Consider the following 27,384-nt stretch of genomic DNA (forward strand, 5'->3'; position numbering starts at 1 on the left):
ATGTCCAGTATTTTTTTGTCGATGAGGTAACTTTTCACGTTCAATTTAGTCGTCTGCGCAGCATAGAGAGGAAAAGCATCTCTTGTTCGTATGCGAGGTTATTTTTGTCCATCTCGTAGTTGTCGAACAGATCAAAGCCGACTCCCAGCTCGTGTTTGCCTCCACATCCTTTGTTCACGACTCGCATTGGAATAGAAACTTGTTGTCCCACCGTTTTGTTAGTCGCTTTTCCCAGGAAAACTATAATTTTTTCAGCTTTGAAACTGTTCCATTTGTCGATTGGCACTCTCTTTTCAATCATTCCTGCCAGAACGCTGCAATAAGAGCCAATTTTCCAATGACCGAGTTTGACGCTGCATCGCGAAAGAGAGAGTTTATCTAAAAGCACACGACAGCCAACATAAAGATGGAAAACCCATTTATCACTTTTATAGTAACCAAGTCATAAAATTCAAATAAAAATTTTTTATGTTTTTTTTCGAACCTCAGTTAAAAAGACCTTTACTTGCGGCTTTCAGAAAAAACGACAGAATGTTTGTGTTTATGGTGTTTTTTCTCGAAAAATTTTACAGAAACATTTAACTTTTTTCTCTAAAAAAATCAACTAGCTTTTTAACTAGCATTAGATATCAAAGGCAAAACTATGGAAAATTGACTGAAGAATAAACAGCTCATGAATGTTCGCTGTTCGTATTTGTGTTATTTAGGCGAGTTGCTAGGTGAGGCGATCGTGTGGCTTTTCATGTGCGCAATGCATTTCTAAATGGACATTAAAAAAAGACAATAAAATTTAAAACTTTTATTTGTAGTTATATTTTTTGTGAAATAGAGATTAAATACATTTCAGGCCGTTTTCAGTGCTTTTTTAATGCGAGATGGTCAAAGTTTTGATTATTCTACGTTTTAGTAACCAAGGTTTTTGTCATTTGTGTTCGTTTACGAACACAACGAAAGATTTTGAGAAATTAAAATGAAGGAGAAAAAATCAAAGTTTTTGGTTTATGGAAAAATGCTGGTCAAACCATTTCCATATGAAAAGCCACTAATCACAGACCTTCCATGCAATTTCTGAACAAGCATGAAAAGTGTAATACTAGCAGTTTTCCATATATGAAATTGTATGATTAGCATATTTAGTCAGTCAACCCCGGTCTCCTCACAAAATACAATGAAAAAGTTTCAATCCTTCTTTCACTTTGAAGGTTTACTGGATTAAAAAAAACGTTTGCGAAAAATATCAAAAAGTTGCGGAGAATAAGTCCTTGAACTATCTCTAATTTTATCCACAAACATTAACAAAATACTTCCATAAAATCATTCATTTCAGAACATAAACAAAAAACAAGCCTTTACCAGCCCACCCTTACCTAGTTAATGTTCTAATTCAGATCTGAAATAATCTTTTTCAAATCGAAATTTCCAATTTGAAATAGGTTGTGAAAAGTTAACCAGCCCGCCCTTCCTAGTAAATGTTCTAATTCAGATCTGAAAAAAACTTTTTCAGATTCAAATTTCAAAACTGAAATAGATTGTGAACTGATAAATTAACGCTTGGTTATTAGGAATTCGAATTTGGGCGAAGAACTAGAAAGAAAAACAACTTCGAGCGAGAACAGTTTTTCCTTTCTTTAAAGTTTGTAACAATAATTGCAAAAAATGAACCGTTGTTCTTTGTTTAATGATTTCATTGACATTTAAACAGGCATTCAAAACACGTTGACTACTTTTAAAATGTAAAACGATTGCGTCAAAACTTTTAATTTAAGATTATAATTGATTCTGCCCATCCTTTTTAGGTTTTCAAGAAGTAAGACATTTTAGTTGAATAAGTATATAGATTTTTTCAAACAAAATTATCAAAAAAATTTATACTTAAAAAATTACCCGTAACCAACCAAGGCCTCTATATTTTGTACAGAAACTATATATAGGAATCAAACCTAATTTTCTGTGCTTCCTGTCAGGGGGCGGATCTAGGATTCGCTTTCAGAAAAAATGACAAAATGTTTGTGTTTATGGTGTTTTTTTTTCTCGAAAAATTTTATAGAAACATTCAACTTTTTTCTCCGAAAAAACTAACTAGTTTTTTAACAAGCATTAGATATCAAAAGCCAAACTATGGAAAATTGGCTGACTAATAAACAGTTCATGAATTTTTGCTGCTCGTATTTGTATTAATTAGGCGACTTGATAGGCGACTTCTTTCACTTTGAAGATTTACTGGATAATAAGAAACGTTTGGAAAGAACATCCATAAATATCGGAGAATAAGTTCTTAAACTATCATAATTTTTATCCACAAACATTAACAAAATACTTCCATAAAATCATTCTTTTCAGAACGTAAACAAAAAACAAGCCTTTACCAGCCCACCCTTACCTAGTTAATGTTCTAATTCAGATTTGAAATAACCTTCAAACAGTGCTTCAAACAGTGCATCCTGTCGGGGCAGATCCAGAATTTTTTCGAGATAGAGAGGCAAATTTTTAGCGCTTTCTCTCCTGAAGCGCTAAAAAGACGCTGTTTTAGCCAAAATTTCAGGTTTTCAGAAAAAAACAGGTAAAAAAAGCCGTTTTGGGCACTTTTTGGACATTTTTGACATAAAAATTGCGTTTTTTTGGGCGCGCGCTCACCCTCAAAATCAGTCTATATTGCCGCCGACGGCGCAAATGGATTTCTTAAAAAGTAATTAAGGGGGAACCTGAGGGGGGCGTCTGTTAGTTTTCAATGTACTATAGTCAATGATATGTCCAGTATTTTTTTTGTTGATGAGGTAGCTTTTCACGTTCAATTTAGTCGTCTGCGCAGCATAGAGAGGAAAAGCATCTCCTGTTCGTGTGCGAGGTTATTTTTGTCCATCTCGCAGTTGTCGAGCAGATCAAAGCCTACTTCCGTTATAACTCGTGTTTGCCTTCACGTCCTATGTTAACGACTCGCACTGGAATAGAAACTTGTTGTCCCACCGTTTCGTTAGTCGCTTTTCCCAGGATAGCTATAATTTTTTCAGCTATGAAATTGTTCCATTTGTCGATTGGCACTCTCTGTTCAATCATTCCTGTCAGAACGCTGCAATAGGAGCCAATTTTCCATCGGCCGAGTGTGACGCTGCATCGCGAAAGAGAGAGCTTATCTAAAAGCAGACGACAGCCAACATGAAGATGCACAACCCTTTTATCACTTTTATTGTAACCAAGTCATAAGGTTCAAATAAAAAAAATTTTTGTTTTTTTCGAACCTCAGTTAAACAAACCTTTACTTGCGGCTTTCAGAAAAAAATGACAGAATGATTGTGTTTATGGTGTTGTATTCTCGAAAAAATTTACAGAAACTTTTAACTTTTTCTCTAAAAAAATTAACTAGCTTTTTAACAAGCATTAGATTTCAAAGGCAAGACTATGGAAAATTGACTGAATAATAAACAGCTCATGGATGTTCGCTGTTCGTATTTGTGTTATTTAAGCGAGTTCCTATGTGAGGCGATCGTGTGGCTTTTCATGTGCGCAATGCATTTCTCAATGAACATTGAAGAGAGACAATAAAATTTAAAACTTTTATAAGTAGTTATCTTATTTGTGAAAGAGAAATTGAATACATTTCAGGCCGATTCAAGTGCATTTTTAATGCGAGACGGTCAAAATTGTGATTCTTCTACGTTTTAGTAACCAAGGTTTTTGTCATTTGTGTTCGTTTACGAACACAACCAAAGATTTTGAGAAATTAAAATGAAAAAGAAAAAAACCAAACATTTTGGTTTATGGAAAAATGCTGGTCAAACCATTGTCATATGAAAAGCCACTAATCACAGACCTTCCATGCAATTTTCTGCACTAGCATGAAAAGTGTAATTTTAGCATTTTTCCATACATGAAAATGTATGATTAGCATATTCAGTCAACCCCGGTCTCCTCACAAAATACAATAAAAAAGTTTCAATACTTCTTTCACTTCGAAGGTTTACTGGATAAAAAGAAACGTTTGCAAAAAATATCAATAAATTGCGGAGAATAAGTCCTTGAGCTATCTCAAATTTTATCCACAAACAGTAACATAATACTTCCTTAAAATCATTCGTTTCAAAACATAAACAAAAAACAAGACTTTACCAGCTCACCCTTACCTAGTTAATGTTCTAATTCAGATCTGAAAGAACCTTTTTCGAATCGAAATTTCCAATTTGAAATAGGTTGTGAAAAATTAACCAGCCCGCCCTTCCTAGTAAATGTTCTAATTCAGATCTGAAATAAACTTTTTCAGATTCAAATTTCAAATCTGAAATAGATTGTGAATTGATAAATTAACGCTTGGTTATTAGAAAATCGAATTTGGGCGAAGAAGTAGAAAAAACCATTTCGAGCGCGAACAGTTTTTCTTTTCTTTAAAGTTTGTATTGATACGTGGCAAAAAATTAAACGTTGTTTTTTGTTTAATGATTTCAATTGTTGTTTAAACAGGCATTCAAAATATCTTGACTACTTCTAAATGTAAAACGATTGCGTCAAAACTTTTAATTTGAGATTATAATTATTTCCGCCCATGCTTTTTAGGTTTTCACGAAGTAAGACATTTTAGTTGAATAATTATAAAGATAATTTCAAACAAAAGAAATTATACTTAAAAAATTACCCGTAACTAACCAAGGCCTCTATAATTTGTAGAGAAACTATATATAGATATCTAACCTAATTTTCTGTGCTTTTTTTCTCGAAAAATTTTACAGGAACAATCAACTTTTTTCTCCAAAAAAATTAACTAGCTTTTTAACAAGCATTAGATATCAAAAGCCAAACTATGGAAAATTGGCTGACATAGAAACAGTTTATGAAATTTTGCTGCTCGTATTTGTATTAATTAGGCGACTTGATAGGCGACTTCTTTCACTTTGAAGATTTACTGGATAATAAGAAACGTTTGGAACGAATATCCATAAATATCGGAGAATAAGTCCTTGAACTATCATAATTTTTATCCACAAACGTTAACAAAATACTTCCATAAAATCATTCTTTTCAGAACATAAAAAAATCAGCCTTAACCAGCCCACCCTACTTAGTAAATGTTCTAATCCAGATCTGAAATATTTTTTTTTCAGATTCAAATTTGAAATCTGAAATAGATTGTGAAATGATAAATTAACGCTTGGATATTAGGAAATCGAATTTGGGCGAAGAAGTAGAAAAAATAATTTCGAGCGCGAACAGTTTTTCTTTTCTTTAAAGTTTGTATTGATACGTGGCAAAAAAATAAACGTTGTTTTTTGTTTAATGATTTCAATTGTTGTTTAAACAGGCATTCAAAATATCTTGACTACTTCTAAATGTAAAACGATTGCGTCAAAACTTTTAATTTGAGATTATAATTATTTCCGCGCATGCTTATTAAGTTTTCAAGAAGTAAGTCGTTTTCGTTGAATATGTATAGATTATTTCAAACAGTAGAAAATATACTTAAGAGTTTACACGTAACCAACCAAGGCCTCTATAATTTGTATAAAAACGATTTAAAGATATCCAACCTAGTTTTCTGTGCTTCCTGTCAGGGGGTGGAGCTAGGATTCGCTTTCAGAAGAAATGACAGAATGTTTGTGTTTATGGTGTTTTTTCTCGAAAAATTTTACAGAAACATTTAACTTTTTTCTACAAAAAAATAACTAGCTTTTTAACTAGCATTAGATATCAAAGGCAAAACTAGGGAAAATTGACTGACTAATAAACAGCTCATGATTTTTTGCTGCTCGTTTTTGTATTATTTAGGCGTCTTGATAGGTGAGTCAGATCTTTGAAAAGACATTCGGGGCGGTTCTAGGATTAAAAGGAAGTTTTAAAATGCAGATTCTGAATTTTTCAGATTCAAACTTCAAATCAGAATCGATTCCAGTGCGAAACCTTCTTCAGTTAAAAAGACCATTACTTGCGGCTTTCAAAAAAATGATGGATTGTTTGTGCTCGTGGTGGTTTGCTGTTCGTATTTCTATAATTTAGGCGAGTTGATAGTTGAGGCAATCGTGTGGTTTTTTATGTGCGCTATGCATTGCTCAATGAACATTAATGAGGGACAATAAAATTTAAAAATTTTATAATTTTAGTTATTTTATTTATGAAAGAGAGATTTAATATATTTCAAGCCGTTTCCAATGCGAGACGGTCAAACCTTTGGTTAATCCTCGCTTGAGTAACCAAGGTTTTTGTAACTTTTTGTTCGGTTACAAACACAACCAAAAAAGCTGCGAAATTAAAACGAAAATGAAAAAATCAAAGTTTTTGTTTTATGGAAAAATGCTAGTCGAACAATATCCATATATGAAAAGTCGCTAATCATAGACCTTCCATGCATTTTTCTGTACTTGTATGAAAAGTGTATTATTTGTATTTTTCCATACATGAAAAGGTTGATTCGCAATTTTTGTCAATCCCGGTCTCTAAACAAAACACAATGAAAAAGTTTCAATCCTTCTTTCATTTTGAAGATTTACTTTATCCAAAAGAACATTATCCAAAAATTTTAAAAAAATCCTTAATTTCAGAACGAAAAATAAAAAACCAGCCTTAACCAGCCCACCCTTACCTAGTAAATGTTCTAATTCAGATGTGAAATAACCTTTTTCAAATCAAGATTTCAACTTTGAAATAGATTGTGAAAAGTTAAAATAACGCTAGGATACTTTAGGAATGATTTAGATTTAAAAAGTCCATTTCATACCTAATTTCAGATCTAAAACTTACTTTTTCTTGCTTATTTTAATGATTTTGACACAATTGTTGCCAATTTTGATACTTTGGTATTTGATAGTTTCTGCTAGCTACTAGCAGGTAATCAGCAAAGTGTACAATGGGACACTGCCAAAATATGTTTCATCAAGCAGAAAATGAACAAAGGAAACGCTTAAGTAGCGCATGAAAATCAAAACAAATTATCAGGTCTTCTAAGATTTTTTTATCACAGTTGAAAAAGAGTTTTAGAACGAAAAAGGGTGTTTAATAAATTGTTCAGAATGTTTTTTTAACGCTAGTTAGTTTAAACATAATTGTGTATTGCAGAAAAATCAAAAGTAAAAACTCAATTATTTGCTCCAAGTTCATTATAATTATTCGGATCAAATTTTGGATCTGATATTTTGTTTTTTAAGACTATTTAAGATCTGAAATTTTTTGTTTCAGATTCAAATTTTAGATCTGAAAGTTTCAAATTCTTATCCATGTAAAAATAATCTGTTATCATTGTCTTTCTGGAGGTGAACAAATGCATTCAGTTCGAGGGCTATATTTTGATTTGATAAGAAAAAAAAACGTTTGCTCAACCAGTGTAGCATCTTTATCATTCTCTGCTCGTTTTTGTCCAGTATTCAATTTTACAACTCTATTGAAACTAGCTGCACTTACCAACTTTCCAGCCCACTGGTTCGAATGAAAGTGTGACGCTAAAACCAAATTGAAGTTGTGGTTTGTTCTCCACGGAAACAATTTTAGCATTGGTGCCGCTGAAATACAAAAATTAAATTAGTTCTTCAAAGTTAGATATAAAATTAGAACGACTTCAAGGTTGCATTATGGATGATTTTTTTAAAATTAATAAATGCTTTCTATGACTGTTTCTGCCAACCAGAACTATATTTTTATCAACTGCAATGGCATGAATGGTAATCGCTTTTTAAAATGTTTTTTTATTTAACTTCATGAAATCCTTAGAATGCAGAAAAAATGGTAATTAATAGCTAGTATCTTGAAATTGATTAGTAAAAAGCGAGGCTTATAGAGTTTAGGCAAAAGAATGATGAACTCAAGGAGGCCAAAATCAATTTTGATTTTAGCCTCGTTGATTCTAGTTTCAATTTTTAAACTTGGACAAAATATATTTTTTTATCCCACAAGATCGCGAAAAAAAAACAAGTTTTTAACTAGAGATCATTTGAGTTTTCTGAATTTTGTTTTCTGAGTTTTCTGGTTATTTGAGTTTTGTTAATAACCTTCGGAGTTTGCTTTTTTTCGCAACTTTTCGAAATAAAATTCATCCGCGAATTCACACAGTTTTGGAACAAAGTTCCATACTGCTAAAATTCTGCAACACTTTGATATTTATAAAATGGAACATATTTATAAAAATGGAAGTTTTACCTGATTTGAGCTTTTATAACAATATAGCCACTGCCATCGAGATGGTCAATTCGAACCGTTTTGGTTGCGTATTTCTTGCATTTTCCCAAGATCTTTGCCGAGAACTCCATTTGCATCATAGAATGGAATGAGGCCTTGCTTTTAAGACAAACTTTGAGAAAGTCGTTCCTATCGGGGTCACAGTTCACAGCTCCTGAAAAGAAGCTATTCCTATTATTTTTTTAAAAGCTTACATTTTTTCAATGGGCAGCTGGTTTCGAGTTTTTTGATGTTTATGTACATCTAAACCATTCTAAAAAAGTGTAAAATCACTGATACAAAATCTTTTTACTGGTTTAAAAAATCTGTTTACCATATTTTTGAACCAATTATTTTTAAGAATAGACTCGCATGTAGCCGAATCGCATTTGGCGAGAACAATGGGTCAAAAATTCAGTGACTGGCATGAAAATTTCATAGGTATTAATTGATTATAATGGATTTTCGTCGACTAAAATGTTGTCTATATAATCTATTATTATGTCAAATTTAGACCACGTAATCGATTTTCAATCGATTATAATCGAATATTTCGGAAAATTTTAAAACCATTATAATCCATTATAATCGATTATAATCCATTTTTGTTTTCAATATAATGGATTATTTTTAACATAAAATCCATGAAATTTGATTAAATTCCGTAAATAATGACTCCAATTTTTTTGCAGTTTTCTGCAAAACTTGAACGAATACGTTCATCCAGGGGCGGCCAATATGTAGTAATTTTTCAAAAGTGCCCAAAACAACATCCAAAAAGTAGAACGTCCGAAACCCCCCCCCCCCCAACGTAGCCCCCTCTCTCTCTTTCTCTTTTTAGTTAGGGGACTATAGGTAATTTTTTGTAATTTTTCATAAACTCGATTGAAAATAGGAAAAATGAAATTAAGCGAGAGAACAAAATAACTAACTTAAGTTTAACAAAATTATGAGAAATGAAGACAATCCACAAAAAGGATTGAAGAAATAGATTATAATCCATTTCAATCGATTAAAACGGATTACTTTTCTTTTTGATAAAGTTTTTTGAAAATAATCGATTATAATCAATTATAATCGATTATATTGGGATTTTATTGCCTAAAAAATATTATCGTTACAATCCATTTTCAATCGTTTATAATAGATTATTTTCCTTATTTTATAGAAGCTGACAATGAAAATCCAAATTAATCGATTATTATCCATGAAACTTCAGTGCGGGGAGGCAAAGAAAATAGAAGCAATCCCGTAATAAATTCAGTGCTACTTGGTCTTTGGAACTAACAACAAAGAACTGTCATACACAAAACTGCAAGATGTTTTTCTGCCCCCCTCTCTTTATCTCTCGCCACAGCCAATATCAATAAAAAACCATTTTATATTGAGGCTAGACGGAATAATTACGACCAATATTAATTGTAAAAAATCAATTAAGGCAAATAAGCTTCTTTCAACTAAATTGGAACGATTTCTAAAACTGATTAACTCTCCGCTTACGCGTTAATAGCGCAAAATATATCACGCGTTAATTGTCCCAAAGTGGTCAAAATGGCAATCTTTAAACGCCCAAAACTTTACAAAAAATAATCACAGGTGAAATATCGTTTCAAATTTGAGCTCAGGACAACAATACCTTTCGCAAAATATCAAAAAGTTCTGTCAAAAATGGCTAGTTAAAAAGTCGAAATTTGTCTAAAGAAAACAAAAACCCACCCGAGCACAAATATTCCGTTACTTTCGCATCAAAGTTCGGAACAAAACTTAGAAATGGAAAGATTTCAAACCAAAATGATTTCAGCCAATGCGAGCTATGTACTTGAACAAATTGCAACAGCATTCACAGGAATAAAACAAGGCATTGTAGTAAAAAGCTGACCAACTAAAACTAACGCCCGTCTAACTTCGTCAGAGTGAGATAATTACAAAAGCGCCATGGTAGCAATTTTTGACCAAGTTAACATCCCACCCCTAAACACCTGTAGGGGGGAGGATGTTAACTTGGTTCTAAATGAGAATTTTCAGCCAATCAGAATCGAGCATTTTACATGAAGCGCTTTGCAAAATTAATTTATATTGAACGGTGGGGTGGAGGATCTTAATTTGGTCTATTGGGGGGATGTAAACTTGATGCGCAATTTTAGCTTCATAGCAGATGAACAAATTATTAAATACAAGCTCAATACTACCGGTTTGTTAGGGTTCCTTAAACAGTTTAGTTTGTGGCCCCGGCAACAATCTGCTAAGGCAACAAGGTGAACCAACTTTTGTAAACCAAAGTTCAAAGTTACAAAACCTTTGTATTCTGTTTGAGTAAACATTTTTGAACGAAAACCAAAACAAAACAAGACTGCTCGTATCAGGGCGAAGCCCTGAATTTTCCGACTGCCTCTTAAGGTTTATGGAGCAGTAATAACATAAAAAATTGAATGCAATAAAACAAAATGATTTTTTTTCTGAAATTTGAAATTTTTATGAAAATCATCCCCCCACAAGCCATGTAAAGTACAAAGTGATAAATTTCGCTCCTAGTAGGAAATCAATTATACAAGTAAGCTTCCTTCGACCAGTTTGGAAGATTTCTAAGATGGATTAAATCTCCGCTAACGCGTTAACAGTGCGAAATATAGCGCGTTAATTGTCCCAAATTGGCCAAAATGGCAGTTTTTAAATCCCCACAACTTTACGAAAAATAATCACAGGTGAAACATCTTTTCAAATTTAAGCTCAGAATATTTTCGAATGATATAAAAAACTCCGTTAAAAATGGCTAGTTAAAAAGTCGAAAATGTGTCCGAAGAAAAAATAACCCACCCCGAGCACATATATTCCGTTACTTTCTCATCGAAAGTCGAAACACACAATTGTCTTCTAGAGCCATGCTTTCTTTTGAAGTGATAACTGAATTAAATGAACGATTTTTTGAAGTTTAATTTATTTGTAAAGTTTGAAAACAGGCAATTTTTGAAACACATAATCTAAAAGTTGACAAAAATGCCCGCACTGAAAAAAAAACGGATTAAGATCGATTTTAGTATGAAAAAACTACGTTGATTAAATTTAGATCAATTTTAGCATGAAAAAGTACCTTGAATAAAAATGGATTGATTTTTTTATAAAAAAACCATCATTATTTTGAAAAGATGAAGATGATTGATTTGGATCGTTTTAAAATCGATTTGAAATGATTTTGAATCCCAGTTGTAAAAAATTGATCCAAATCAATTTTAAATCAATTTTCCCACTCTTAATTTGTTTCTATTTTTAACGGGATTCAAACGGATTTAAAACTATTTTTTTATTATGTATTTATCAATTTCGAATTCTTATTGCATTTATTCATTGCCTATCTTTTTTCATTCTACATCTATAGCTTATTGTACTATAAAAAAAAACAAATAAAAAGACCAAAATAACGATAAAATTTTATGATTTTCTTGCATACTTTAAGTTCAAAAACTGATCTAAATTAAACTTTTTCTTGTTTCGTTTTATAAGTTTTGCCCAAAATCCGTTTTTATTTTCATAATTTTCTATGATTTAATTGCACATAATGAAACCAAATTTTAATTTACTCTGACCCTTTTCTGGTTTGTTACATAATAGTTTGCAAAATCTAAGTTAATATATTTTTTTATGATTTCATTGCCTATTTTCGTGCTTAAAATCTGATTTAAGTAGATCATTTAATTGAATTCTATAACATCTGCACGAGTGTTTATATTTAATCAAGTGAGTCGGAAAATCTATTCAAATCGATTTAAAGGCTTTATGACTGTCTGTTTTGATTAATTCTATGATAAAAAACTTTCCGCACAAACTACCTGTAGTAAAAAATGCAGGCTCCTGGAAAGATCCGTCCAGTTTTGGATTCCTAAAATTAAGTCGGCTCACGGTACAGTGATGGGTGTCCACTGAAAAATTGGGAAGACTATACTCCATGTTGTCGAAGTCATTTTGGGTCACCTGCAAAAATGAAACGGTCTGTTAATTGAGCTCATTTCAGGTAAATTTCTGTTATGGTTTGATTTTGAAAACTTATTTAATATATGACCCGCATGCAGTTAGATCCAGGACAGGACAAAAAATGTCTGACAACTTTAATGTTTTTGAAAGTGCAGCTTGTACCAAAAGCAAATTTGCGATGGGCGCGGCCGAAATTTTGCTTTTTAAATCTGACCAACAATGCAAACACCGTGGCAAATTAAGAACAACTGCGACACAGTTGGCTCAAAATCAAGTAGATTACTATTTCAACTTTACAAGTCGAAATATCACGCTACCGAGTTTGAATTTATGACGGAAAATAGTTATCACTGAATGCTACCTTTAAAAAAATTAGTACATATTTTTCTATTTCAATTTTTAATAGAAATTTTGGGCTCCGCCCTTGCTGCATTATTTCCACCCGCGAGTCTTAATGTATTTATTGATCGGTGTTTTTCTCGGATTTTTAATAAGGTTGACCTCGTTTTTTGTTTTGATTAATCGGTTATCGCACTGAGTCAAGCCCATAAAATTTCATCCAATAACGGTATAAAATTCACCCATTTTTTGGCACATGTGAACAATTTTTTCCCCTTATTATACCAAGTTGACAATTAATAACCCCCTCAAATTAAATATGGATCAACCGTACAAGTCCGATTCTGAAATTAACTTCGAGGGCAAAATAATTTGATCTATTTAATCAAAAAGCTAATCAATCCAAGATTATGAGTTAATACTTGCTTGAGCAGGACATTCTACGGGGAGGGGGCGTTGTTGTACGACTTATTGCACGACTTGTGGGCTACAAATTGTACGAATTTATTGTACGACTTGAACACTAGAAATTGAAGGCTCAAGGTGCATTGACGGCGGTGTGTCGACCAACATGTAAAACGAATACTAAAAAAATTTCAAAATAGAAAACTTTATCGTCAAACCCAAATATCCAAACCCAAAACACAAACATTATCAGAATTGAAATCATTGAAAATCAAAATGAGAAATCACAATTTCTCTAGAGATTTCGAACTTTGCAGTGCTCGTTCAGTGCTCGTTCAAGCCATTACAGGTTGGGATGGGACTGACCACAATTTATGTGATATAAATTTTTTTTTGTTGGTGTCTTAAATTTTCAGTTTTCTATTTCCCAAAGAAACAAGTTTCAATTTGAACAGATTGTCACAGTTCTTTCAGTAAACGATGTGCCAATAAACTGATACATCGATTTTTTGGCCTACCACCGGATTATGATCGTTGTTTTGTATTTCTGAGAAGTAAAGCTACCAAAGTTGTTCTATTCGATAAAAATTGTTGTATCAAACTTTTATGCTAGTCGAGTTTTATGCTAGTCCTTGTGTTCACCTACTTCACTGCGAGTCGAGTTTTCACTGTGAACATTCGAATGCTAGTCGAGCGTTCACTGTGAACACTCGAATGCTAGTCGAGTTTTCACTGTGAACATTCGAATGCTAGTCGAGCGTTCACTGTGAACAATGTCTCTTCCAATTTGATTTTGAGGGAGATTGTTTGCTTGATCCTAGTGCTCGTTCAAGTCGTTTCACGTTGGGATAGGACTGACCACAATTTATGTGATATAATTTTTTTTTGTTGGTGTCTTAAATTTTCAGTTTTCTATTTCCCAAAGAAACAAGTTTCAATTTGAACAGATTGTCACAGTTCTTTCAGTTAACGATGTGCCAATAAACTGATAAATAGATTTTTTGGCCTACCACCGGATTATGATCGTTGTTTTGTATTTCTGAGAAATAAAGCTACCAAAGTTGTTCTATTCGATGAAGTTTGATGTTTCAAACTTTTATGCTAGTCGAGTTTTATGCTAGTCCTTGTGTTCACCGACTTCAATGCGAGTCGAGTTTTCACTGTGAACATTCGAATGCTAGTCGAGCGTTCACTGTGAACACTCGAATGCTAGTCGAGTTTTCACTGTGAACATTCGAATGCTAGTCGAGCGTACACTGTGAACACTCGAATGCTAGTCGAGTTTTCACTATGAACATTCGAATGCTAGTCGAGCGTTCACTGTGAACACTCGAATGCTAGTCGAGTTTTCACTGTGAACATTCGATTGCTAGTCGAGCGTTCACTGTGAACACTCGAATGCTAGTCGAGTTTTCACTGTGAACATTCGATTGCTAGTCGAGCGTTCACTGTGAACACTCGAATGCTAGTCGAGTTTTCACTGTGAACATTCGAATGCTAGTCGAGCGTTCACTGTGAACACTCGAATGCTAGTCGTATTTTCACTGTGAACATTCGAATGCTAGTCGAGCATTCACTGTGAACACTCGAATGCTAGTCCAGTTTTCACTGTGAACATTCGATTGCTAGTCGAGCGTTCAATGCGAACACTCGAATGCTAGTCGAGTTTTCAGTTTTCACTGTGAACTTTCGAATGCTAGTCGAGCGTTCACTGTGAACACTCGAATGCTAGTCGAGTTTTCACTGTGAACATTCGAATGCTAGTCGAGCGTTCACTGTGAACACTCGAATGCTAAACGAGTTTTCACTGTGAACATTCGAATACTAGTCGAGCGGTCACCATGAACACTCGAATGCTAGTCGAGTTTTCACTGTGAACATTCGAATGCTAGTCGAGCGTTCACCGTGACCACTCGAATGCTAGTCGAGTTTTCACGGTGAACATTCGAATGCTAGTCGAGCGTTCACTGTGAACACTCGAATGCTAGTCGAGCGTTCGCCGTGAACACTCGAATGCTTGTCGAGCGTTCACCGTGAACACTCGAATGCTAGTCGAGCGTTCACCGTGAACACTCGAATGCTAGTCGAGTTTTCACTGTGAACATTCGAATGCTAGTCGAGCGTTCATTGTGAACACTCGAATGCTAGTCGAGCGTTCTTCGTGAACACTCGAATGCTAGTCGAGCGTTCACCGTGAACACTCGAATGCTAGTCGAGCGTTCACTGTGAACGTTCGAATGCTAGTCGAGTTTTCACTGTGAACATTCGAATGCTAGTCGAGCGTTCACTGTGAACACTCGAATGCTAAACGAGTTTTCACTGTGAACATTCGAACACTAGTCGAGCGGTCACCATGAACACTCGAATGCTAGTCGAGTTTTCACTGTGAACATTCGAATGCTAGTCGAGCGTTCACCGTGACCACTCGAATGCTAGTCGAGTTTTCACGGTGAACATTCGAATGCTAGTCGAGCGTTCACTGTGAACACTCGAATGCTAGTCGAGCGTTCGCCGTGAACACTCGAATGCTTGTCGAGCGTTCACCATGAACACTCGAATGCTAGTCGAGCGTTCACCGTGAACACTCGAATGCTAGTCGAGCGTTCACCGTGAACACTAGAATGCTAGTCGAGTTTTCACTGTGAACATTCGAATGCTAGTCGAGCGTTCACCGTGAACACTAGAATGCTAGTCGAGTTTTCACTGTGAACATTCGAATGCTAGTCGAGCGTTCAACGTGAACACTCGAATGCTAGTCGAGTTTTCACTGTGAACATTCGAATGCTAGTCGAGCGTTCATTGTGAACACTCGAATGCTAGTCGAGCGTTCTTAGTGAACACTCGAATGCTAGTCGAGCGTTCACCGTGAACACTCGAATGCCTAGTCGAGCGTTCATCGTGAACACTCGAATGCTTGTCGAGCGTTCACGGTGAACAATGTCTCTTCCAATTTGATTTCGAGGGAGATTGTTTGCTTGATCCAAGTGCTCGTTCAAGCCATTACACGTTGGGATAGGACTGACCACAATTTAAGTGATATAAATTTTTTTTTGTTGGCGTCTTAAATTTTCAGTTTTCTATTTCCCAAAGAAACAAGTTTCAATTTGAACAGATTGTCACGGTTCTTTCAGTTAACGATGTGCCAATAAACTGATACATAGATTTTTTGGCCTACCACCGGATTATGATCGTTGTTTTGTATTTCTGAGAAATAAAGCTACCAAAGTTGTTCTATTCGATGAAATTTGATGTTTCAAACTTTTATGCTAGTCGAGTTTTATGCTAGTCCTTGTGTTCACCGACTTCACTGCGAGTCGAGTTTTCACTGTGAACATTCGAATGCTAGTCGAGCGTTCACTGTGAACACTCGAATGCTAGTCGAGTTTTCACTGTGAACATTCGAATGCTAGTCGAGTTTTCACTGTGAACATTCGAATGCTAGTCGAGCGTTCACTGTGAACACTCGAATGCTAGTCGAGCGTTCACTGTGAACACTCGAATGCTAGTCAAGTTTTCACTGTGAACATTCGAATGCTAGTCGAGCGTTCACTGTGAACACTCGAATGCTAGTCAAGTTTTCACTGTGAACATTCGAATGCTAGTCGAGCGTTCACTGTGAACACTCGAATGCTAGTCGAGTATTCACTGTGAACATTCGAATGCTAGTCGAGCATTCACTGTGAACACTCGAATGCTAGTCGAGTTTTCACTGTGAACGTTCGATTGCTAGTCGAGCGTTCAATGCGAACACTCGAATGCTAGTCGAGTTTTCAGTTTTCACTGTGAACATTCGAATGCTAGTCGAGCGTTCACTGTGAACACTCGAATGCTAGTCGAGTTTTCACTGTGAACATTCGAATGCTAATCGAGCGTTCACTGTGAACACTCAAATGCTAAACGAGTTTCACTGTGAACATTCGAATACTAGTCGAGCGGTCACCATGAACACTCGAATGCTAGTCGAGTTTTCACTGTGAACATTCGAATGCTAGTCGAGCGTTCACCGTGACCACTCGAATGCTAGTCGAGTTTTCTCGGTGAACATTCGAATGCTAGTCGAGCGTTCACTGTGAACACTCGAATGCTAGTCGAGCGTTCACCGTGAACACTCGAATGCTTGTCGAGCGTTCACAGTGAACACTCGAATGCTAGTCGAGCGTTCACCGTGAACACTCGAATGCTAGTCGAGCGTTCACCGTGAACACTCGAATGCTTGTCGAGTTTTCACTGTGAACATTCGAATACTAGTCGAGCGTTCACCGTGAACACTAGAATGCTAGTCGAGTTTTCACTGTGAACATTCGAATGCTAGTCGAGCGTTCAATGTGAACACTCGAATGCTAGTCGAGTTTTCACTGTGAACATTCGAATGCTAGTCGAGCGTTCACTGTGAACACTCGAATGCTAGTCGAGCGTTCTTCGTGAACACTCGAATGCTAGTGGAGCGTTCACCGTGAACACTCGAATGCCTAGTCGAGCGTTCACCGTGAACACTCGAATGCTTGTCGAGCGTTCACGGTGAACAATGTCTCTTCCAATTTGATTTTGAGGGAGATTGTTTGCTTGATCTTAGTGCTCGTTCAAGCCATTACACGTTGGGATAGGACTGACCACAATTTATGTGATATAAATTTTTTTTTGTTGGTGTCTTGAATTTTCAGTTTTCTATTTCCCAAAGAAACAAGTTTCAATTTGAACAGATTGTCACAGTTCTTTCAGTTAACGATGTGCCAATAAACTGAGACATAGATTTTTTGGCCTACCACCGGATTATGATCGTTGTTTTGTATTTCTGAGAAATAAAGCTGCCAAAGTTGTTCTATTCGATGAAATTTGATGTTTCAAACTTTTATGCTAGTCGAGTTTTATGCTAGTCCTTGTGTTCACCGACTTCACTGCGAGTCGAGTTTTCACTGTTAACATTCGAATGCTAGTCGAGCGTTCACTGTGAACACTCGAATGCTAGTCGAGTTTTCACTGTGAACATTCGAATGCGAGTCGAGTTTTCACTGTGATCATTCGAATGCTAGTCGAGCGTTCACTGTGAACACTCGAATGCTAGTCGAGTTTTCACTGTGAACATTCAAATGCTAGTCGAGCGTTCACTGTGAACACTCGAATGCTAGTCGAGTTTTCACTGTGAACATTCGACTGCTTGTCGAGCGTTCACCGTGAACACTCGAATGCTAGTCGAGCGTTCACCGTGAACACTCGAATGCTAGTCGAGCGTTCACCGTGAACACTCGAATGCTTGTCGAGTTTTCACTGTGAACATTCGAAAGCTAGTCGAGCCTTCACCGTGAACACTAGAATGCTAGTCGAGTTTTCACTGTGAACATTCGAATGCTAGTCGAGCGTTCACTGTGAACACTCGAATGCTAGTCGAGTTTTCACTGTGAACATTCGAATGCTAGTCGAGCGTTCACTGTGAACACTCGAATGCTAGGCGAGTTTTCACTGTGAACATTCGACTGCTAGTCGAGCGTTCACTGTGAACACTCGAATGCTAGTCGAGTTTTCACTGTGAACATTCGAATGCTAGTGGAGCGTTCACTGTGAACATTCGAATGCTAGTCGAGCGTTCACTGTGAACACTCGAATGCTAGTCGAGCGTTCACCGTGAACACTCGAATGCTTGTCGAGCGTTCACCGTGAACACTCGAATGCTAGTCGAGCGTTCACCGTGAACACTCGAATGCTAGTCGAGCGTTCACCGTGAACACTCGAATGCTTGTCGAGTTTTCACTGTGAACATTCGAATGCTAGTCGAGCGTTCACCGTGAACACTAGAATGCTAGTCGAGTTTTCACTGTGAACATTCGAATGCTAGTCGAGCGTTCACTGTGAACACTCGAATGCTAGTCGAGTTTTCACTGTGAACATTCGAATGCTAGTCGAGCGTTCACTGTGAACACTCGAATGCTAGTCGAGCGTTCTTCGCGAACACTCGAATGCTTGTCGAGCGCTCACCGTTAACACTCGAATGCTAGTCGAGCGTTCACCGTGAACACTCGAATGCCTAGTCGAGCGTTCACCATGAACACTCGAATGCTTGTCGAGCGTTCACGGTGAACAATGTCTCTTCCAATTTGATTTAGAGGGAGATTGTTTGCTTGATCCTAGTGCTCGTTCAAGCCATTACACGTTGGGATAGGACTGACCACACTTTATGTGATATAAATTTTTTTTTGTTGGTGTCTTAAATTTTCAGTTTTCTATTTCCCAAAGAAACAAGTTTCAATTTGAACAGATTGTCACAGTTCTTTCAGTAAACGATGTGCCAATAAAGTGATACATCGATTTTTGGCCTACCACCGGATTATGATCGTTGTTTTGTATTTCTGAGAAATAAAGCTACCAAAGTTGTTCTATTCGATGAAATTTGATGTTTCAAACTTTTATGCTAGTCGAGTTTTATGCTAGTCCTTGTGTTGACCGACTTCACTGCGAGTCGAATTTTCACTGTGAACATTCGAATGCTAGTCGAACGTTCACTGTGAACACTCGAATGCTTGTCGAGTTTTCATTGTGAACATTCGAATGCTAGTCGAGCGTTCACTGTGAACACTCGAATGCTAGTCAAGTTTTCACTGTGAGCATTCGAATGCTAGTCGAGCGTTCACTGTGAACACTCGAATGCTAGTCGAGTTTTCACTGTGAACATTCGAATGCTAGTCGAGCATTCACTGTGAACACTCGAATGCTAGTCGAGTTTTCACCGTGAACATTCGATTGCTAGTCGAGTTTTCACTGTGAACATTCGAATGCTAGTCGAGCATTCACTGTGAACACTCGAATGCTAGTCGAGTTTTCACTGTGAACATTCGAATGCTAGTCGAGCGTTTACCATGAACACTCGAAAGCTAGTCGAGTTTTGTGCTAGTCCTTGTGTTCACCGACTTCACTGCGAGTCGAGTCTTCACTGTGAACATTCGAATGCTAGTCGAGCATTTTCACTGTGAACACTCGAATGCTAGTCGAGTTTTCACTGTGAACATTCGAATGCTAGTCGAGCGTTCACTGTGAACACTCGAATGCTAGTCGAGCGTTCTTCGCGAACACTCGAATGCTTGTCGAGCGCTCACCGTTAACACTCGAATGCTAGTCGAGCGTTCACCGTGAACACTCGAATGCTTGTCGAGCGTTCACGGTGAACAATGTCTCTTCCAATTTGATTTAGAGGGAGATTGTTTGCTTGATCCTAGTGCTCGTTCAAGCCATTACACGTTGGGATAGGACTGACCACACTTTATGTGATTTAATTTTTTTTTTGTTGGTGTCTTAAATTTTCAGTTTTCTATTTCCCAAAGAAACAAGTTTCAATTTGAACAGATTGTCACAGTTCTTTCAGTAAACGATGTGCCAATAAAGTGATACATCGATTTTTGGCCTACCACCGGATTATGATCGTTGTTTTGTATTTCTGAGAAATAAAGCTACCAAAGTTGTTCTATTCGATGAAATTTGATGTTTCAAACTTTTATGCTAGTCGAGTTTTATGCTAGTCCTTGTGTTGACCGACTTCACTGCGAGTCGAGTTTTCACTGTGAACATTCGAATGCTAGTCGAGCGTTCACTGTGAACACTCGAATGCTAGTCGAGTTTTCATTGTGAACATTCGAATGCTAGTCGAGCGTTCACTGTGAACACTCGAATGCTAGTCAAGTTTTCACTGTGAACATTCGAATGCTAGTCGAGCGTTCACTGTGAACACTCGAATGCTAGTCGAGTTTTCACTGTGAACATTCGAATGCTAGTCGAGCGTTCACTGTGAACACTCGAATGCTAGTCGAGTTTTCACTGTGAACATTCGAATGCTAGTCGAGCATTCACTGTGAACACTCGAATGCTAGTCGAGTTTTCACTGTGAACATTCGATTGGTAGTCGAGTTTTCACTGTGAACATTCGAATGCTAGTCGAGCGTTCACTGTGAACACTCGAATGCTAGTCGAGTTTTCACTGTGAACATTCGAATGCTAGACGAGCGTTCACTGTGAACACTCGAATGCTAGTCGAGTTTTCACTGTGAACATTCGAATGCTAGTCGAGCATTCACTGTGAACACTCGAATGCTAGTCGAGTTTTCACTGTGAACATTCGATTGGTAGTCGAGTTTTCACTGTGAACATTCGAATGCTAGTCGAGCGTTCACTGTGAACACTCGAATGCTAGTCGAGTTTCACTGTGAACATTCGAATGCTAGACGAGCGTTTACCATGAACACTCGAAAGCTAGTCGAGTTTTGTGCTAGTCCTTGTGTTCACCGACTTCACTGCGAGTCGAGTTTTCACTGTGAACATTCGAATGCTAGTCGAGCATTTTCACTGTGAACACTCGAATGCTAGTCGAGTTTTCATTGTGAACATTCGAATGCTAGTCGAGCGTTCACTGTGAACACTCGAATGCAAGTCGCGTTTTCACTGTGAACATTCGAATGCTAGTCGAGCGTTCACTGAGCACATTCGAATGCTAGTCGAGCGTTCACTGTGAACACTCGAATGCTAGTCGAGTTTTCATTGTGAACATTCGACTGCTAGTCGAGCGTTCACTGTGAACACTCGAATGCTAGTCGAGTTTTCACTGTGAACATTCGAATGCTAGTCGAGCGTTTACCATGAACACTCGAATGCTAGTCGAGTTTTCACTGTGAACATTCGAATGCTAGTCGAGCGTTCACTGTGAACACTCGAATGCTAGTCGAGTTTTCACTGTGAACATTCGAATGCTAGTCGAGCATTCACTGTGAACACTCGAATGCTAGTCGAGTTTTCACTGTGAACATTCGATTGCTAGTCGAGTTTTCACTGTGAACATTCGAATGCTAGTCGAGCGTTCACTGTGAACACTCGAATGCTAGTCGAGTTTTCACTGTGAACATTCGAATGCTAGTCGAGCGTTTACCATGAACACTCGAAAGCTAGTCGAGTTTTGTGCTAGTCCTTGTGTTCACCGACTTCACTGCGAGTCGAGTTTTCACTGTGAACATTCGAATGCTAGTCGAGCATTTTCATTGTGAACACTCGAATGCTAGTCGAGTTTTCATTGTGAACATTCGAATGCTAGTCGAGCGTTCACTGTGAACACTCGAAAGCTAGTCGAGTTTTGTTCTAGTCCTTGTGTTCACCGACTTCACTGCGAGTCGAGTTTTCACTGTGAACATTCGAATGCTAGTCGAGCATTTTCACTGTGAACACTCGAATGCTAGTCGAGTTTTCATTGTGATCATTCGAATGCTAGTCGATCGTTCACTGTGAACACTCGAATGCAAGTCGAGTTTTCACTGTGAACATTCGAATGCTAGTCGAGCGTTCACTGTGCACATTCGAATGCTAGTCGAGCGTTCACTGTGAACACTCGAATGCTAGTCGAGTTTTCACTGTGAACATTCGACTGCTAGTCGAGCGTTCACTGTGAACACTCGAATGCTAGTCGAGTTTTCACTGTGAACATTCGAATGCTAGTCGAGCGTTTACCATGAACACTCGAATGCTAGTCGAGTTTTCACTGTGAACATTCGAATGCTAGTCGAGCGTTCACTGTGAACACTCGAATGCTAGTCGAGTTTTCACTGTGAACATTCGAATGCTAGTCGAGCATTCACTGTGAACACTCGAATGCTAGTCGAGTTTTCACTGTGAACATTCGATTGCTAGTCGATCTTTCACTGTGAACATTCGAATGCTAGTCGAGCGTTCACTGTGAACACTCGAATGCTAGTCGAGTTTTCACTGTGAACATTCGAATGCTAGTCGAGCGTTTACCATGAACACTCGAAAGACTCGAAAGCTAGTCGAGTTTTGTGCTAGTCCTTGTGTTCACCGACTTCACTGCGAGTCGAGTTTTCACTGTGAACATTCGAATGTTAGTCGAGCATTTTCACTGTGAACACTCGAATGCTAGTCGAGTTTTCATTGTGAACATTCGAATGCTAGTCGAGCGTTCACTGTGAACACTCGAATGCAAGTCGAGTTTTCACTGTGAACATTCGAATGCTAGTCGAGCGTTCACTGTGCACATTCGAATGCTAGTCGAGCGTTCACTGTGAACACTCGAATGCTAGTCGAGTGTTCACTGTGAACATTCGACTGCTAGTCGAGCGTTCACTGTGAACACTCGAATGCTAGTCAAGTTTTCACTGTGAACATTCGAATGCTAGTCGAGCGTTTACCATGAACACTCGAATGCTAGTCGAGTTTTCACTGTGGACATTCGAATGCTAGTCGAGCGTTAACCGTGAACACTCAAATGCTAGTCGAGTTTTCACTGTGAACATTCGAATGCTAGTCGAGCGTTAACCGTGAACACTCGAATGCTAGTCGAGTTTTCACTGTGAACACTCGAATGCTAGTCGAGCGTTCACTGTGAACACTCGAATGCTAGTCGAGCGTTCACCTCGAACACTCGAATGTTTGTCGAGCGTTCACCGTGATCACTCGAATGCTAGTCGAGCATTCACCGAGAACACTCGAATTCTAGTCGAGAGTTCACCGTGAACACTTGAATGCTTGTCGAGTTTTCACTGTGAACATTCGAATGCTAGTCGAGCGTTCACTGTGAACAATCGATTGCTAGTCGAGTTTTCACTGTGAACATTCAAATGCTAGTCGAGCGTTCACCGTGAACACTCGACTGCTAGTCGAGTTTTCACTGTGAACATTCGAATGCTAGTCGAGCGTTGACTGTGAACACTCGATTGCTAGTCGAGTTTTCACAGTGAACATTCAAATGCTAGTCGAGCGTTCACTGTGAACACTCAAATGCTGGTCGAGCGTTCACCGTGAACACTCGAATGCTTGTCGAGCGTTCACCGTGAACACTCGAATGCTAGTAGAGCATTCACTGTGAACACTCGAATGCTATTCGAGTTTCCACTGTGAACATTCGATTGCTAGTCGAGTTTTCACTGTGAACATTCGAATGCTAGTCGAGCGTTCACTGTGAACACTCGAATGCTAGTCAAGTTTTCACTGTGAACATTCGAATGCTAGTCGAGCGTTTACCATGAACACTCGAATGCTAGTCGAGTTTTGTGCTAGTCCTTGTGTTCACCGACTTCACTGCGAGTCGAGTTTTCACTGTGAACATTCGAATGCTAGTCGAGCGTTCACTGTGAACACTCGAATGCTAGTCGAGTTTTCATTGTGAACATTCGAATGCTAGTCGAGCGTTCACTGTGAACACTCGAATGCTAGTCAAGGTTTCACTGTGAACATTCGAATGCTAGTCGAGCGTTCACTGTGAACACTCGAATGCTAGTCGAGTTTTCACTGTGAACATTCGAATGCTTGTCGAGCGTTCACTGTGCACATTCGAATGCTAGTCGAGCGTTCACTGTGAACACTCGAATGCTAGTCGAGTTTTCACTGTGAACATTCGACTGCTAGTCGAGCGTTCACTGTGAACACTCGAATGCTAGTCGAGTTTTCACTGTGAACATTCGAATGCTAGTCGAGCGTTCACTGTGAACACTCGAATGCTAGTCGAGTTTTAACTGTGAACATTCGAATGCTAGTCCAGCGTTTACCATGAACACTCGAATGCTAGTCGAGTTTTCACTGTGGACATTCGAATGCTAGTCGAGTTTTCACTGTGAACATTCGAATGCTAGTCGAGCGTTCACCGTGAACACTCGAATGCTAGTCGAGTTTTCACTGCGAACATTCGAACGCTAGTCGAGCGTTCACCGTGAACACTCGAATGCTAGTCGAGCGTTCACCTCGAACACTCGAATGTTTGTCGAGCGTTCACCGAGATCACTCGAATGCTAGTCGAGCATTCACCGAGAACACTCGAATGCTAGTCGAGAGTTCACCGTGAACACTTGAATGCTTGTCGAGTTTTCACTGTGAACAATCGAATGCTAGTCGAGCGTTCACCGTGAACACTCGAATGCTAGTCGAGTTTTCACTGTGAACATTCGAATGCTAGTCGAGCGTTCACTGTGAACACTCGATTGCTAGTCGAGTTTTCACTGTGAACCTTCAAATGCTAGTCGAGCGTTCACTGTGAACACTCGAATGCTGGTCGAGCGTTCACCGTGAACACTCGAATGCTTGTCGAGCGTTCACCGTGAACACTCGAATGCTAGTCGAGTTTTCACTGTGAACCTTCAAATGCTAGTCGAGCGTTCACTGTGAACACTCGAATGCTAGTCGAGTTTTCACTGTGAACATTCGAATGCTAGTCGAGCGTTCACTGTGAACACTCGATTGCTAGTCGAGTTTTCACTGTGAACCTTCAAATGCTAGTCGAGCGTTCACTGTGAACACTCGAATGCTGGTCGAGCGTTCACCGTGAACACTCGAATGCTTGTCGAGCGTTCACCGTGAACACTCGAATGCTAGTCGAGTTTTCACTGTGAACCTTCAAATGCTAGTCGAGCGTTCACTGTGAACACTCGATTGCTAGTCGAGTTTTCACTGTGAACCTTCAAATGCTAGTCGAGCGTTCACTGTGAACACTCGAATGCTGGTCGAGCGTTCACCGTGAACACTCGAATGCTTGTCGAGCGTTCACTGTGAACACTCGATTGCTAGTCGAGTTTTCACTGTGAACCTTCAAATGCTAGTCGAGCGTTCACTGTGAACACTCGATTGCTAGTCGAGTTTTCACTGTGAACCTTCAAATGCTAGTCGAGCGTTCACTGTGAACACTCGAATGCTGGTCGAGCGTTCACCGTGAACACTCGAATGCTTGTCGAGCGTTCACCGTGAACACTCGAATGCTAGTCGAGTTTTCACTGTGAACCTTCAAATGCTAGTCGAGCGTTCACTGTGAACACTCGATTGCTAGTCGAGTTTTCACTGTGAACCTTCAAATGCTAGTCGAGCGTTCACTGTGAACACTCGAATGCTGGTCGAGCGTTCACCGTGAACACTCGAATGCTTGTCGAGCGTTCACTGTGAACACTCGATTGCTAGTCGAGTTTTCACTGTGAACCTTCAAATGCTAGTCGAGCGTTCACTGTGAACACTCGAATGCTGGTCGAGCGTTCACCGTGAACACTCGAATGCTGGTCGAGCGTTCACCGTGAACACTCGAATGCTTGTCGAGCGTTCACCGTGAACACTCGAATGCTAGTAGAGCGTTCACCGTGAACACTCGAATGCTTGTCGAGCGTTCACGGTGAACAATGTCTCTTCCAATTTGATTTAGAGGGAGATTGTTTGCTTGATCCTAGTTTTTTTCTGCTGCAGTTTTTTCTATTTCTGACTATTTCTATGTTGCGGCCATTTCGACTCTAAATTAGTATGTTGCGCCTTTGGGCGGCCAAAGCGCTTTTAGCGACTTTCCAATTCACAATCCGAAACAAGTAAGAAAATTAATTAATGCATTTTACGTGAAATTGGGAGAGTTAGCTTGACCAGAACAAAGGTATATTAATGATTTGTCATTTTTTTGTTGTGAACACTTATTTTTAAAAAGATTAGAATTGCTAAATATTTCGTATTTTTCTGATCTGAATTTATCTGAAAAGTCCAACTAAAATTGTTACAAGCAATTTTTGTTTAATTGAAGTATTTCCTACTGCGGGACACTGGGAATCAAATATCTAAAGGGATCCTCGTTCAGTTTACCGTTCGTGAGAAAAAAATAATTCGAAAGGCTGTTACTCAATGCATCACTCAGATGGAATTGTTTTTCAGCAGAAATTTTTGGTCAGCTTCTCAATTCAAAACTAAATAGTTTGAAAAATTTTGTCCCATTGAAGTTTCGTTTTCCTGTGACTTATAATGCGATGCGAACTTGCGCGACCCGTTTTCAGCTATGTTTTTACTTAGCGCGACTCAAACGTCGGGTGGGAGTATGAAATTTTCATGAATTTCTAAATCTCAGGGGGTAGCATGGTGTTTTCGCATGATGGTACACTGTTTGTTTGTCCCCTTTTCTGTTTTTATATCGATAGGTTCGTGCTTCCTTGTCTGACTCATACGAAGTGAGCACAATCAGCATCATTAAGCAGTGATAAGAAAGAATTATTTATTTCAAAAAAATATATACAAAAATATCTGGCAAGAAAACTTGAAGATGTAATCTTCGAAAAAATTTTAACAAAGTTCTAGCAAAAATTTACCTTAAAGAAAACCTCAAAACTGTATTTTCAAAAAAGCACTCCGACGCTTCTTTTACCTGGATGTTCGAATTTCCCGATTGAATCAGTTCTTTCTGGAAAATCAAGTTGACTTGAGTCATTACCAAACTCCTGGTGTTTTCATCTCCGGAGTTGAATTTATCTATTTGCTTCTGAGAAAGTTCGATCTCGCTGGTTAAATCAGGAGCAAGGCTTGCAGAGCGTTGAATTTTTTGTAGAACTGCGAAAAAGACACAGAGAGCGGGAACTAAACTGGTCATAACGAATCAGCAGTTTTTGATTTTTTCAACTCGGACAAAAACTGAAGCAATAAGGAAATGAAAGCAACAGACAGAAATGGGACTATTTGTAAGCTATAATTTGAACGCGTTATACTTAGAGATAAAATTCTTTTTGGTCATAAAAATGAACTCTTCTGGTTGCTGAGAGAAAAAATGTTTGAGCAAGTAAAACA

General features: G+C 38.1%; 1 protein-coding gene across 2 annotated transcripts; it reads right to left on the reverse strand.

The window, feature by feature from the left end:
- LOC134854160 (uncharacterized) lies at positions 1-27,384 on the reverse strand. 2 transcript variants are annotated; one of them, XM_063870286.1, is made up of 5 exons: positions 26,969-27,384; positions 11,952-12,093; positions 8,110-8,302; positions 7,378-7,475; positions 1-378 (listed from the first exon to the last, which is right to left on the reverse strand). In XM_063870286.1, the coding sequence occupies exons 1-5, from the start codon at positions 27,188-27,190 to the stop codon at positions 41-43; spliced, it is 993 nt and encodes a 330-aa protein (XP_063726356.1). In that variant the 5' UTR covers positions 27,191-27,384; the 3' UTR covers positions 1-40. The 2 variants fall into 2 exon arrangements, with proteins under 2 accessions (XP_063726356.1, XP_063726357.1); XM_063870287.1 differs by lacking the exon at positions 1-378 and adding an exon at positions 2,348-3,131.

This window comes from Symsagittifera roscoffensis, chromosome 9 (assembly GCF_963678635.1).
Source record: "Symsagittifera roscoffensis chromosome 9, txSymRosc1.1, whole genome shotgun sequence".
Lineage (NCBI taxonomy): Eukaryota > Metazoa > Xenacoelomorpha > Acoela > Convolutidae > Symsagittifera > Symsagittifera roscoffensis.

Bases quoted from the DNA above. Each gene is read 5' to 3' on its own strand.
- LOC134854160 (XM_063870286.1), bottom strand. From the start codon at position 27,190: ATGACCAGTTTAGTTCCCGCTCTCTGTGTCTTTTTCGCAGTTCTACAA. The intron at 12,094-26,968 runs GTAAAAGAAGCG...TCATTTTTGCAG, and splicing joins CGGGAAATTCGAACATCCAG to GTGACCCAAAATGACTTCGA. The intron at 8,303-11,951 runs GTAGTTTGTGCG...GCTTCTTTTCAG, and splicing joins GCCTGCATTTTTTACTACAG to GAGCTGTGAACTGTGACCCC.